The sequence below is a fragment of the Gambusia affinis genome, linkage group LG01 (assembly GCF_019740435.1).
Source record: "Gambusia affinis linkage group LG01, SWU_Gaff_1.0, whole genome shotgun sequence".
Classification (NCBI taxonomy): Eukaryota; Metazoa; Chordata; class Actinopteri; order Cyprinodontiformes; family Poeciliidae; genus Gambusia; species Gambusia affinis.
In genome coordinates, this window is record NC_057868.1 from 24,024,488 (window position 1) to 24,037,725 (window position 13,238).

General features: G+C 40.5%; 1 protein-coding gene across 1 annotated transcript; it reads right to left on the minus strand.

The window, feature by feature from the left end:
* Positions 1-330: 330 nt before the first annotated feature.
* ppardb (peroxisome proliferator-activated receptor delta b) lies at positions 331-11,752 on the minus strand. Its single transcript, XM_044127735.1, has 8 exons — positions 11,350-11,752; positions 9,212-9,608; positions 8,973-9,124; positions 8,704-8,842; positions 7,779-7,981; positions 6,630-6,836; positions 6,289-6,532; positions 331-2,816 (listed from the first exon to the last, which is right to left on the minus strand). The coding sequence occupies exons 2-8, from the start codon at positions 9,543-9,545 to the stop codon at positions 2,569-2,571; spliced, it is 1,527 nt and encodes a 508-aa protein (XP_043983670.1). The 5' UTR covers positions 9,546-9,608; positions 11,350-11,752; the 3' UTR covers positions 331-2,568.
* Positions 11,753-13,238: the final 1,486 nt, after the last annotated feature.

The following is a 13,238-nucleotide window of genomic DNA, read 5'->3' on the forward strand; positions in this document are numbered from 1 at the left end:
CATTCTCCACATATCCAACATTGCCGAGCTCTTTCTACGTTGTGGCATTTACTGACAATTTTGTGCAGGAAACATAAAATTCTGCAGGCAACTGTTTGGACAGCACAAAGGGTCTTCCACGCAATTCTTAATTCAGATATCTAAAATTGTTATTTTGACTAGTCATAATTAAGTTCAAGACGGATCTGTCCCGTGAAATGACGGATCCAGTGTCGTAATTTTAGATATCTTGAAAGGAATTTTGTAAAAATGTAATGGAAGATATCTCGAATTATTATTCTTACTAGTCAGAATGTAAATGCAGATATCTTAAATTACTATGTATTATAGTGTTATCATTTCTATTTTATATGTGAGAAATCACTAAACTATAAAGTGAATATAGGTTATACATGTTACAATAGGAAAATATTTCAAGTTCTACTACGTGCTTCTGCAAACAAATTATTCAACCCATCATTTAGAGGTAGCTTTTTTTTTGTTTACACTTTTTGGTGTAATTTCTTGCTTTATCAGATCTCTGCGGTAAATGGATTTTCTTACTAGAAACCAGTCATCAAAAAACAACTCCAAAAAAAGAGCAAGTGTATATTATATTTTTATTTTAAAATGTGGCTGTTTTTTTTTTTTTTTGTGGTCAAAAACAAAGAAAAAAAAATAATTCCCTAACTTGCACCTAAATGTGTGACTGCTGCAATGATTTTTTTTTTTGGAGGTGCTGTAACTTAAAACTCACAGGTATTGTTCCACATAGCTTATCACCACAGGCAGACAGGAATGGACAGGAACATATGAAAAGAAACAATGTATACAATTTTGAAGGGTTTGTATGAGAATATATGTTTAAAAAACAATAAACTATTGAGCCTCATCCATCCCTATAGGAAATGAGGTCATATTTCTCTCACATGTTAAGCTGTGGAAGGTGAGGAAAATTAGCATTTTTTAAAAAACTATTTCGCTAACTTAAATATGACAAAAACTTCCATCTTTTTTTTTTTTTTGACCACAATAGCAAAAATTGGTTCTACTGAATAATTTGCATTTTAAAACAAAAATCAAATAACTCCTCATTTCTCCCCCCATTACCGTTTTCTGGTGAGAAAATCCAGTTACCGTGACATGCACAGACCCAACCAACATCCTTTGCTTTGCATAGCACACTTGAAGTGAGCCGATGATACAACATTTTGCAAGGTGCATTAATAATAGGGATTAAGGCAAAAATAAATGTCAAAGATTCGATAAGACAGTGAAATATTCATACATTTGGAGGTAGATGGGGATAAAGACAAAAGCACAAGAGACTACTGAAAGATGAATTGAGTAAATCAGAACTGGCAGAAAAAAAAAGTCAAAACTGTCAAGCTGCAACATAAATCAGACACACGAAAGTGAACAGTACTTTTGGGTTGTGTATATCTTGAACACAAAAGCTCAGAAACTGAGTTAGACTTTCAATTATGATAGAATCTGCCAGTCACAATATAATGGTTCTGTATGCTGGTTTCCTATAAAGTCCTCCTGCACCATGGAATTCAACATGTTCATGTTCAAGAAAAGTTTGTTGGTTTGCATGATGGTATATTTGGTAAAACCTAATCTAAACAGGTAGGCATGGATATACAAATATACTTAAATTCATGAAATGGCGTCATTCATAATTTGCTCTAACAATATCGTCAACAAACACAAGTCATTTGTAACATAATCACAGAGAAATGCGCTAACAAAACCAGAGAATGGCAAGTTCAGTTTCCCGCACAAATGAAAGAAAGCTTGCTGTCCCTCGTACTTTCACAAGTCACATGTTTATAGTGTCAGCTAAGTTGAACTATTTTCACTTGGATCAATGGCTTTTAAGACAAAACCTAAATGAGTTGGATTTCACATTTATTGACAAACAGAAATGATATTGCACAGACACTAAGAGAGCTCTACACTGCTGGAGCCAGCCCAGTTTGTGTTCTTCAAACCAAATGGCAAGGTGGAAGGGTTAATGATGATGATGGTGACGATGTTGTAAACAAATATCAATTTGTGCATCTTCGGTTGTAATACAATTCTGACAATAATTACAATCACTCTTTCTAAAAAGAATAAAAATAACCCTGATTTCCCTCTTCCATTTCAACTGTACCACTGGCGAAGGAACATGAAATGCTTTCCCTTTCCCAGCGAAACGCAAAGCACGGATGAGCGAGAAGAAGTTCTCTCTCTCGCTCTCAAAACACTGCTCTGGGGTCAGCTTTGCTATGAGGATGAAACAGGAGCAGCCTCTATAAGAAAACATATCACTCTTCCTGTTAGGTGGCCATTGTGGGAAAACTAAGGCTTTGCAGCAAATGATTCCAGATGCTCGTCGCACGGGGGAGAGCAATGCTGATTCTGTGGGACTTTTCCTGATTGTGATAGCCCTAACAAAGTGAATCTGCTTCATCTGCGAGTTCAAATCCATGCCAACGTATGGAAAACAGTGCTTCCACTGAATGCAGTGTGTTATTATATAACCGAACGATTCTGTTTGTAACAGTATTGCTTCAAAATCAGTCTGTGCTGGAGATTTCTCTAATACATGTCTTTGTAGATCTCCTGTAGTAGAGGGTGGAGCGAGGTCTCCGACTCGGTCTTTTTGATCTTTTGGACGAGCTGAGCGTTCTCCGTGACCAACTGGCGAAGATCGGCCATCTTCTGAAGCAGCTTGGGGAAGAGGTAGAGAGAGTCAGAGTGGTTCGCTTGGAAGTGGAGGTCCAGGGCCTGGAGGATGCTGTCCTGACTTTGCTCCACCTGCTTCACGTTCATTAGCCCGGGACGATCTAGGAGAACCGGAAGATATTTTACAGTCATCAACAACCCAAGGCTATAATAGTGATACAGATAAAGCAGAGATTATGTGACATTAAAACCTCATTTGGAGAACAGAAGTTACACGTTTTGACTCGAGTGCGTCTGCTTCTCTTCGGCTGCCCAGGCTACCAAATACGTATGAAATACAATCCTGCATGAATTCTGTTGCAAGTCAAACCATGAGATCCTTTAATTTTTGTAGATATTTCTGTCAGTGTGAAAGAAATCAATATAGACTCCCATCTGAGCTGCTTTTAGTTCACAAATTCAGTTTATGCGGGGATAATTGGTATGGATCGTGAGGTCGTAACAAACCAAGCATGGGTCAACTTTCCAGACGCCAATTCTTTTAATATTTTCTGGAACAACTAACTTTGTCTTAAGATCCGTAGGTTCTTCGAGTATTGAAACAACAAAATTACTTTGAACTGCAATATAGGATTGTTTCGCTGTTTTTGTGTTATCTGCTCTAATTTGCAACGGCTCTCTGTTACAAACTACTGGACTTGAAAAAAATGGAAATGGAAGATCCTGAACTAAATGCAGGTTATTTTTAAATAAAAGCTGTTTAGAGAAATCCCAAAGAAACTGTTGAACTTCAGTTATTTTAACCAACCAGGTAGTGAACTTGCCCTTCTATTTGCTTTCTGAATGAGTCTTCAATTTGTAAGTAAAGCAGTTAAAATATAAATGGAAAAAATGTTTGAATCAAGCTGTAATGTGGCAAATCAAATATAATATCATGTTAATTTCATATAAGAAAACCTACTGCTCTTATTAGGCATTAGTAGCCTTCTGCCATTCAAACAATTGTCCAGTATAACATTTTGTCTTTACATTTATCTGGACCTAAAAATGAATGATGCAAAAATGTATTTCCAGACATCTGAAGACAGCAAAGTAACACCGTTTAATGTTTAAATGTCACTTTCTGACATCAACTTTGTTTTCAGAAATTATTTGTGAATAAAGCTCAATTCACATTTTGATGAGTTAGTTTGAATTGAAGGCTGTAGTATACACACTTATCAGATCAAGATCTTCGTTGAATATTATTAAGGAACTTTCCATTCAACCAAGAAGTGTGTTTCTAGTAAGAATTAGAGATGGTATCTTTTAAATGTAGTAATATAACGTCATTATAAATTATTCAATAACATTACATTGCATGATAATATTGCATGTTAAAAATTATTTCCACCCTAAATAATCAATTGAAAACCTTCATTGACATTAGAGCAATCAAATACTCTTTAGAATTGCATCTTTTTCACTGGTAATAATGCATATTTTGCTATTTCTTTAGCGTTGGAACGCCTCCTAGCCATCACCCCAATTAACCCACTGAATTCAAGTTGGGCCACTTCAAAACAAAAACTGTTTGTTCTTAAAATTAATAGATTACTTCAAATCTAAAAGTGCTAGTAGTATGAATTATTCGGGGCTTATGTGCCATCTGTTTATCGAGAGATAATTCGTAATGATCCTCATTATTACTTTCCGCGCTAAAAACCATAACAATAGTGGAGCAATTCGCCACCACGCCCCGTCTCATATTGCCCTCATTCTGTTTCTATTAAGTCTGAAATGATCTGAAGAAGAAAATAAGTGAGCAGAAGGCGCAGTCCGTTTCAGAGAAAACCGAAGCTACGAAAAAGATCCATGGCAATCTGGCTTAGCTAAGATACACAGGAAAGTGATCCTGGACCATCATTCACTAATATTTATGTATGTCATATCAGCACAAGGAACAGCTATGATGTTAACATCACAGGGGTTTGAACAGTTTTGCCTTCCTGTACAGACATATTTTGTACATCCTGCCTGACAGAACATAACTGCTTTCGTGTGTGTTTTTTTGACCAGAAATAGGGTGGATTCAGGATGCAGAAATTGTGTTGCTCTTGTCAAATGCTGTGTCGGCCATTTTTTTTATTTCTTTTCACTCTCGTGCCAGAAACTCTTTTCCAGTCTGTCTTCATTTTTATATAGCGGCAGAAACGTCAAAATCTGAACTGTTGTTGCATTTATTCATACAGGAATCACGAGATCCGACGGGCAAATCTGTCCAGACCAGGCATAGATAAAAACGATGCCAGTGCTTCTGAGAGGAAGCGTGGAAGTGGTTTAGGTCATTCAGCGTGGATGTCACAGTTAAAAACACACACTGAGCTTCTTTGTTGACTTTATAAAAAACATCTGCCTTACTCAACAACAATGCTGATGGCTTGCCACCAACGGGAGATAGAGGAGGGACCACAGCGAAGTAGGGCAAAGTCAAGAGTTTAGGACTGTTTAAAACTTGTACAAATGCCAACATCACGGCCATGAACCTTTGTACTGTAGTAAGAACTGGTGTTTTAATCAAAAACAATATTGGGGCTCCACTGAAACTCTTGAAAGAGATGCTAACACTGGTTGGGATTGAAGGGGACATTTAGAAGAATTTTAAACACTTATGACAAGCTTTTAATCTAAGCAAATACAGATTTGAGTGGACTTCAGGGGCATTTGAAGTGCTAAGAAACAATGTTTTTAGCACTCATCATCAGGCTTACATCAGCCAACACGCAACTAGACTACAAGAACATGGCCTTGTAGAAGTATTTACATGCCTTGAACTCGTCCACCTTTTCCCTCAAAAACAATCACAGATTTATCGACTTGCTTGCGATTTTTTCTTTGTGCTGGGGCAACACAAAATAGGGTCTAATTGTAGAAGAAAAAGAAAAACACAGCTTTCGCTTTTTTTTTTTATGAATAAAAAATCGGAATATTCAGTGATGCAAATGTGTTCAGCCCCTTTATTTTGATACACCTAAATAAAATCCAAAGTATTTCTTTCAGAAGTGTCTTAATTAGTAAACAGAGTTCTCCTGGGTGTCATGTAACCTCGGTACAAAATCAGCGGCTCTGTGAACGCTTCAGAGGTTTGTTGGAGAACATCAGAGAACAAATGCCACCATGAAAACCTTGGAACACAGCAGAGGGGTCAGGAAATAAACTGCACAGGTCGGTAATAAAAAAACTAAATCTGGCACTCTGGACTCCTAAGAAAGCACTGTTAAATTAATGAGATGAATGTGACAAGAACTGCAACCCTGCCAGACTTGGCTGTGAACCTACACTGGCAGATGGGAGTACAATTCTTCTCTCCAGGAGTAATTCTACTCTACTTTTTGTGTTGATATAAAGCACAAACCACTAATGCAATAAACTGGATGTTTGGTTTTGACAAGCACCAAAAAGAGCCAAAATTACAGACTGTGGATAGTCAGACTCTTTAAAGTCAGACTAAAGGCAGACATGGGTGAAAATATGTGTCCTGTTTTTTTTCTTTGAAAATGAAGGTGTAAAAGAATAAATAAATAAGAAAATACCACCTGCACCACACATCAGGTTGTTTTTTTTTACACTTTACCCACCAACTCTCCATCTCACCTCCGCAGAGAATAATGGCAGCAACAAACAGGGCCAGGTCACTGTCATCCAACTCCAGAGCATTGAACTTGACAGCAAACTCAAACTTTGGCTCCATGATCTCACTGAAGGGTTTCCGTAAGCTGCGCAGAAACTCCCTCGTCACAAAGCCTTTCCCGTTGGCCACCAAAAGTCCATCCTTGTTCATGAGAGACGGCAGCATGGCGAAAATAGCCTCGTGAACACCATATTTGAGCAGCGTCACCTGCAGAGAGCCACGCACAGGTGTCCATTTGTGCTTTCTGCACATCCGAAAACAAGCCTGCCTGTTGTTTCCAGGAAGCGAGGAGACAGTGACTCACCTGGTCATTGAGGAAGAGGTCCACGAACCCTGGAATGCACTTGGCAAACTCCGTGAGCTCTCGCACCGTCTCCACCGTGGTGCACTGACAGCGGTAGAACACATGAACGCCGATCTCCTTGGTCAGCGGTGCGCCCGGAACCAGCTGGCTCCACACCAACCCGCTTTCCGCCTTCCAGAGCGTGTCCACGTCGTAGATCACAAATGGCTGCCATGGACAAAGACGACGTCAGAAACCACCTCTTAGAGCCTACAATACATACGAGAATTATGCACCTGCACCGAAATCCCTCTCTGGGTCTTTTCTTTTTCAAATGAAACCTACCCAACATTGTTGACCATTTTTCATTTGAGCATGTTATATTATGCATGCACTGATATTTATAATAAAAAAATAAATAAAAGAAGGTTATTCTACACTGTAAAAACTCACTCGCAAATTAAAATGAAGTCAGAAAAGCTGCTACTTTCCATGGACGCATTAAAACACATGATCATTTTGCTCTATCTCCTATGATGGGTGAATTTTCCCTTTCTTTGCTTTCTATGCATTCATTAGTTAACTCACAGCGACATGTCTGATTTTATGACTTCACACAACTACCAATGGTTTAACATAAAATACTTTGAATCATTTTTGTTTTCATTTAATCTAAATTAATATTTTTGAGCCAAGTTCTGACACAATAATAAGGGAGCGGTATGTGGCATATGGGAAACAAAAAGACACTCAAGATTCCCACATGTTCCAAGTCAAATTTCACAATGGATGTGCGAATGAATGGGCAGAACAAAACCTAGAATTACAAATATTTTCTTTCTACAAACTCATTCAAGGCTGGAAAACGCGTAGATCGAATTCCATACTTTTTCAGACTTTGCAGAAACTATTTATGGATAATAAAGTATTGGGATAACCTAAAATGTTAGGATTTTTATGGAAAATGTTGATACAAAAAGAAAATAATTTTGACCGTATTTAAATTATTTACATTTTTGCCAACGGCAGAAATGTGCCCCATCCTTTAGATGCGAGTAAAATCAAAATTAGGAGCAACAGTTTCAACTCACACTGCCGAGAACAAAGTCTGATGAAAGTTTTAGCTGTGACTGAATTTAATGCGTTCTTCCGCCTAAAACCAAAACGTACTGCGGTGCTGCTGGTTTTGCCAGTCAAGATGTTGCGGGCCCTCTTCTTGGTCATGCTGAGGTTCTTCAGGTAGGCTGTGTTCACTTGTTTGGCCAACGTCTTCAGGTCGGAGCCGCCCGGTTTGCTGAGGTTCAGCTCCTCTGCGAGGAGGCCCGCCACCAGCTTCTTCCTCTCCGCCTCAGGCATGCGTCCGTATCGGATCGCTGAGGAAACACGCACACGTGGATATCGCAACTACAAATCAGTCAAGGTCAGGTTTTATTTCACAAAATGCCATGTTAGAGCTGGAGTGTGTAACTTTTATAAAAATATATGCTTTTTACATATTTGTTAAAATCATCATTATGACGTGACAGTATAGTATGACAGGTGACATGTGAGAAAAATCAAGTTCCTTTGCCTTCTCCCAGAGTCCAAAATAAGCAATCAGAGCAAGGAATAGGGTCTTAGCGCCGTCAATCACTCTCGTGCTCACTCCTCGCCCCTTCCTTGCTCTGTCAGCTGGTTCACCACAACTTAGCCTGCCGCAGATGCTAAGGCTAGTTAGCAAGGCCACCAATGACGGCGGATAAACAGCTTTTCCGGAACAGTAAGTTCTTTTTCCATCAACAGTACATTTAGCAGCATGTACATAAGCATGACTGGCAGCGCTAAGACCCTCCTCTTGGCTCTGATTGGTTGTTTTTGGTGCATTCCTTCAAACAGCAATAGCAACTCAGGGAGGAGGTGGAGGAGGATCAACCTTTTCACAGATCATCCGTCTCATATTAAACTGTCGCGACATGGTGAGAGTTTTAACAAATATGTAAAAAAACCAAAAAAACATCTTCTTGTAAAAGTTACACACTGCAGTTTTAAATGTTTTACATCTTCGATGAGTACAATTGTTATTTAGCCTTGAATGCGAGAGCTCTTCCCCTCTCACCATCATGGGACATTCCCAAAGACAGGCACTTCTGGAAGCGACAATATTGGCACTTGTTGCGATTCTTCTTCTGAATCTTGCAAGAACGCTCGCAGCGCTCGTATTCCAGTTTCATCCGCACGGTCCGTCGGAAAAAGCCCTGAATCAGAGACAATGCAACTGGCTTAACAACTACAACTTTTCTTTGTGTGCACATGCACACAAAGAAAACATTGTTATCGATATATGTAAGCCTGCAATGTTTCCCGCTGAGACGGTTAAACTGTTACCTTGCAGCCTTCACAGGCGTGTACTCCGTAATGGAAGCCAGACGCCTTGTCCCCACAGACCTTGCACTCCACGCTGATCCCGGAAGCCGCGTTGTCTTCTCTGCCAAGACGAAGCTGCTCCGATAGTGACGGCGAAGACGTTTGGGAAAGATCTGCCGTTTTTAAAAAAGCAGGAACGTTAGAGCTCGTCAATTTTGTTCCCGCGTATTATTTTCGCCGCCTTCTTTCTGTGTTTTCACCTGTGTAGCTTGATGACGCGCCGTTGTCCTTGCTGTGACTGCTATCCTGGTTTTCACCGTCCTTCTGTTTTTTCCTCTGTTCCCCTTTCAGGCCTCTGGAAGGAAGCGCCTCCCCCTTCTTCTCCTTGTCCTCCTCGTCTTCACTCTCCCTGGTCTTCACCTCGCTGAGGTCCGTCGACTCCGACGCGCCGGCGGCCCCGCAGCTGTCCGAGCCTGCCGACTCCACCTCCGGAGGCGTCCACCTGACGTCCGGCTTGTCCCGAGGAGACTTGGCCTCGCAGTAGCCATTCACCCTGCTGTGCTGCTCTGTGGCCGTTTGCTGAAACCCGTCCATGGTTCCTGTTGAAGCTGACTCGGCGGCTCATCTCATGTCACGTAGCCATCACAGCTTGACGTTCTAAAAACAAAGTCACTTGTTATGTTTCAGTATAAAAATAACCGCATGTATGTTTTCATGTGGACTATATACAGAGCAAGAATGCACAGCTGCCAACATTTAAGTGGCTCCACATGCCTGCGTATCAACTAGCTGTCGATGTAATATCCAGGATATGAGGGGTTAATGTTCTGATTTTAAGCACGACGAAACATGCAGCCGACCCAAAACAGTCCTCTTAATTTCTGTTTTATGTATAAATATGCAGGTTAAAACACCGTAAGCAATTCTAGAGTCACAGTATCTTGGTAAGCTATCTGAATAATCCCTCGTTATGTATTTAGTGCTGTCTCTTTATCGCTACTTTTTGTTGTTATTGTTGTTTGAAGAGCTCAAGACGCTGATGGATATGTTGTGAGGTTACATCCAGATCTGCAGAACATTTAAGACACAAGCAAGGTCTTCACCACATTAAATCCAGCTTGAAATAACTAAATAGCAGCGCGTGTCTAAACCAAGAAGGGGCCTCGTTGCTAGTTTCAGAGATCCATCCAAGAGCTTAAAAGAGCTATGGTTTCAGAACTATTACAGGTTTCCATCATACAGCTCTTGGGGTTAAAAGATGCCAGGAAAAAATCTTGGGGTGACCACAGATATCTGGCTATGAGTCTCTCCCTCAGCTACTACTGCAGACTGCTATTCAGCTAGCTGAAAGAGCTAGCTACAATTTAGAAAGAGGACCAGCCCCAGCAGGTGACATGGCTCCTCAAATCATTACTGACTGTGGAAACTTCAAGCTTGGATAATGTCTCTGATTTGCTACCTCCAAACTCGGGGTCCATAATTTCCTATATAAAAAAATTATAATAATAATAATAAAAAGACACTAATGACATCGTCTCTGGTTCAAGAGTGGCTAAGCGACAGGAATAAGACAATATGTCTACGAAATAATAACCAGACTTTAGATGTATAAATCTCAAAGGATCAGCAGCAAACCACCCAGTTTGTGTTTGCATCCTGAACATGGCTCATTTTCCTCCTCTGTCTCAAAGCTTGCTTTCTCTGCTGCTGCATGGCAACATCTGTATTATTGTTTGCCTCAGCTGCTTGGCAGGGTGCACAGTGTGTCTTTGAGCTGCTTTAAGGGGAAAGGGTGCATGCACTATGTACACACTGCTCTGCACTTATGGGCTGGAGGAGACGGAGGAACAGAGGAGCTTTAAGGGGAGGCAGTATTTTTACTTCCCGAGCCCCCTAGCGGATGAAACCATCAGTGTTCATAGCTTTTTGAGCCGTGATTGAAAAACACATTGTTTATTAGACGACAACAGACAAAGCGGATACACTGAGGGTCAATGACATACAAACGCCAGACTGTGGTTCCCGTCAGTTTCCCAGAAATTAAACACCGGGAATGTGGCGCTGAATCCACACTCCGGGATTCGAGCAGACAACCTGTCACACTGGTTCTCGGAAGTATTTGCTAACTTACGGAGTACTGAGTCACTACCACGACTGTAATCGGATACAGGCGACTGAGAAATAATGAAAAATAGGACAGACGCGTCTAACCAGGTTTAAAATGTCCAACAACAAACTACATTACCCTCAAAACTAGTCTCAGAGTTTGCTTCTATTAGCCATTTCAGCTAGTTAGCTCCTAACCTTGATATTGACTGAGTACTATTAGCTAGCTGTTAGCAGTTAGCTCACATTCCGCTGCGGTAGACAGCATTTTCTGGCTACCGTGTTGGCTTACCTTCCCCACTGTAGCGCCTCTGGTTCTGGGGATGTTCCCGCTACGAGAGTCAGCTAAAGTAAACCAGGGGGGAGAGCAGTGCAGTCCTCGGATCGATCGGCTGTTGACAAATTGTTTGAAGGCTAATAAACAAGAGCTAATGTCAGACAGCTAACTAACATAAACTTAAGACAGAGTAGGGCCTTCGTGTTGCAGCTGGGAGGATAAAGTGTAAACATGAAAAAAAAATGTTTACTACTATATTCTTTGTAAGTAAGTAAAGTTAAGTGGTAATCCCTCCCTTCTTCCCCCTCTCTCGCGCTGTGTGTCGTTCATAGCTTTCCTTTGCCCTGCTTCATTCCTCCTCCTACTCCTGTCACATGTCAGGGCATACAAACACACCACACTGAATCAGCCAAACACTGAACTGAACAAATCAGATCCCTTCGGTGTTTTCTGAATAAATTAGATCATAATGTCAGATAAGAAAAACCCACACGAAACAATCAAGACTAACATAACTTAATCTGTATTATAACAATCCCCCCAAAAAATATCTGACAGGGAATATGGGGAACGCAATAAGCCAATTATTTCGCCGATTTCTGCTTGAATTTTACTGCGCATTATATAAAACCCCAGAAAAGCCGATGATTATCAATGGACAATTATATAATTAAATTTTATATGCTACATACAGAATCAGTTAAATGCATCCCCCTTAAAAAATGGGTTGAGTTTTTTTAAGCCCACATTCAGAAACACACTGAGAAAGGAGATAAATGTGTAACGGTTTTATTGCAAAATGAAGAAAAAAAATCACAGGAACAGAGAACTTTTGACTGCAATCTGTCTAAGATCCAAGAAGAGAGAGTGTTTTAATTAGTGAGATGCTATCAAGATGAATTATGATGAGGTCAAAACGACCAGGCTGAAGGCAACTCTGAGGGAGTTGGGTCCTGATGACCAGATATGTCACTGTGATATCTGTAAAAGCGTGAGATGGGTGGACAGACCCAAACAGATGACATCTAGGTGGGGAAGCTCCAAAAGGAAAACGTACTCAGGATGAATACTGGCAGTCTCTCTTTAGAAGGGAAGTCAACAATCTTCTGAAGCCACAGCAAACACAGAGGAACAAGGAAACAGTAAGAGGCTCAAAGCATGGTAATTCATAGAACAAGAGAGTAGATTTACCACATCTTACTGACCACCTTGCAGTGAGGGTCCAGTCCTCCCAGTTCCTTTATACTGGTTGCCTGTTGAGCTGCTGAGTCGCAGGTGTAGGAGAAGATTAAACTGGGCAAGAGGAGATCAGACAGAGAACCTGCCATCATGTCCATGGCGACTCTTGGGAAGTTACAGGGATCCACACCTTAGGAAACTTTTTTGATTGGACAATGGAAGTCCTGTACTCAAAAAAATGTGGTCTTTATGTAAAAACGCTAACGGTATGTGGAACAAAGGGTGTTGTATTTGTCACCCATTTGCAATATGCCAAATAGGTGACAAAAACCAAGATGTGGAAAAACATGTTCTGATCAGATGAGTATGTGGGTTGGATAACTAACAGTGGATATCACCCTGAATTCGCCATGCTCACAGTGACACACTGTGCTGGAAGTATCATGCCGTGGAGAGGCTTTTGTTTCTCTCCGTTGTTTTGGTGCGTTTTGGAATCAGGACATTTGCAAAACAATAATTGTATTTCAGCACTATGCAAAAGTCAGTCTCTTTCCCAAAAGCCTTGGTTCATCTCTGAGACATAAATATTTGTGTCAATGAACATGCCAGTGCATCAGTATGACAAGTCTACGTGTCATTGTGTTTGACAGTCAAATTGCTTAGTCATGTTGGATGCTCTGTTGTAAACAATTGCTAAAGTTTTGATTATGAGTATTGTAAATTGT

Excerpts from the sequence above, each read along its gene's own strand:
- ppardb (XM_044127735.1), bottom strand. The coding sequence starts at position 9,545 with ATGGACGGGTTTCAGCAAACGGCCACAGAGCAGCACAGCAGGGTGAAT. Across the intron at positions 8,843-8,972 it reads ACGCCTGTGAAGGCTGCAAG|GGCTTTTTCCGACGGACCGT; the intron begins GTAACAGTTTAA and ends TCTCTGATTCAG. Across the intron at positions 2,817-6,288 it reads TGCCATTATTCTCTGCGGAG|ATCGTCCCGGGCTAATGAAC; the intron begins GTGAGATGGAGA and ends CGGTTCTCCTAG.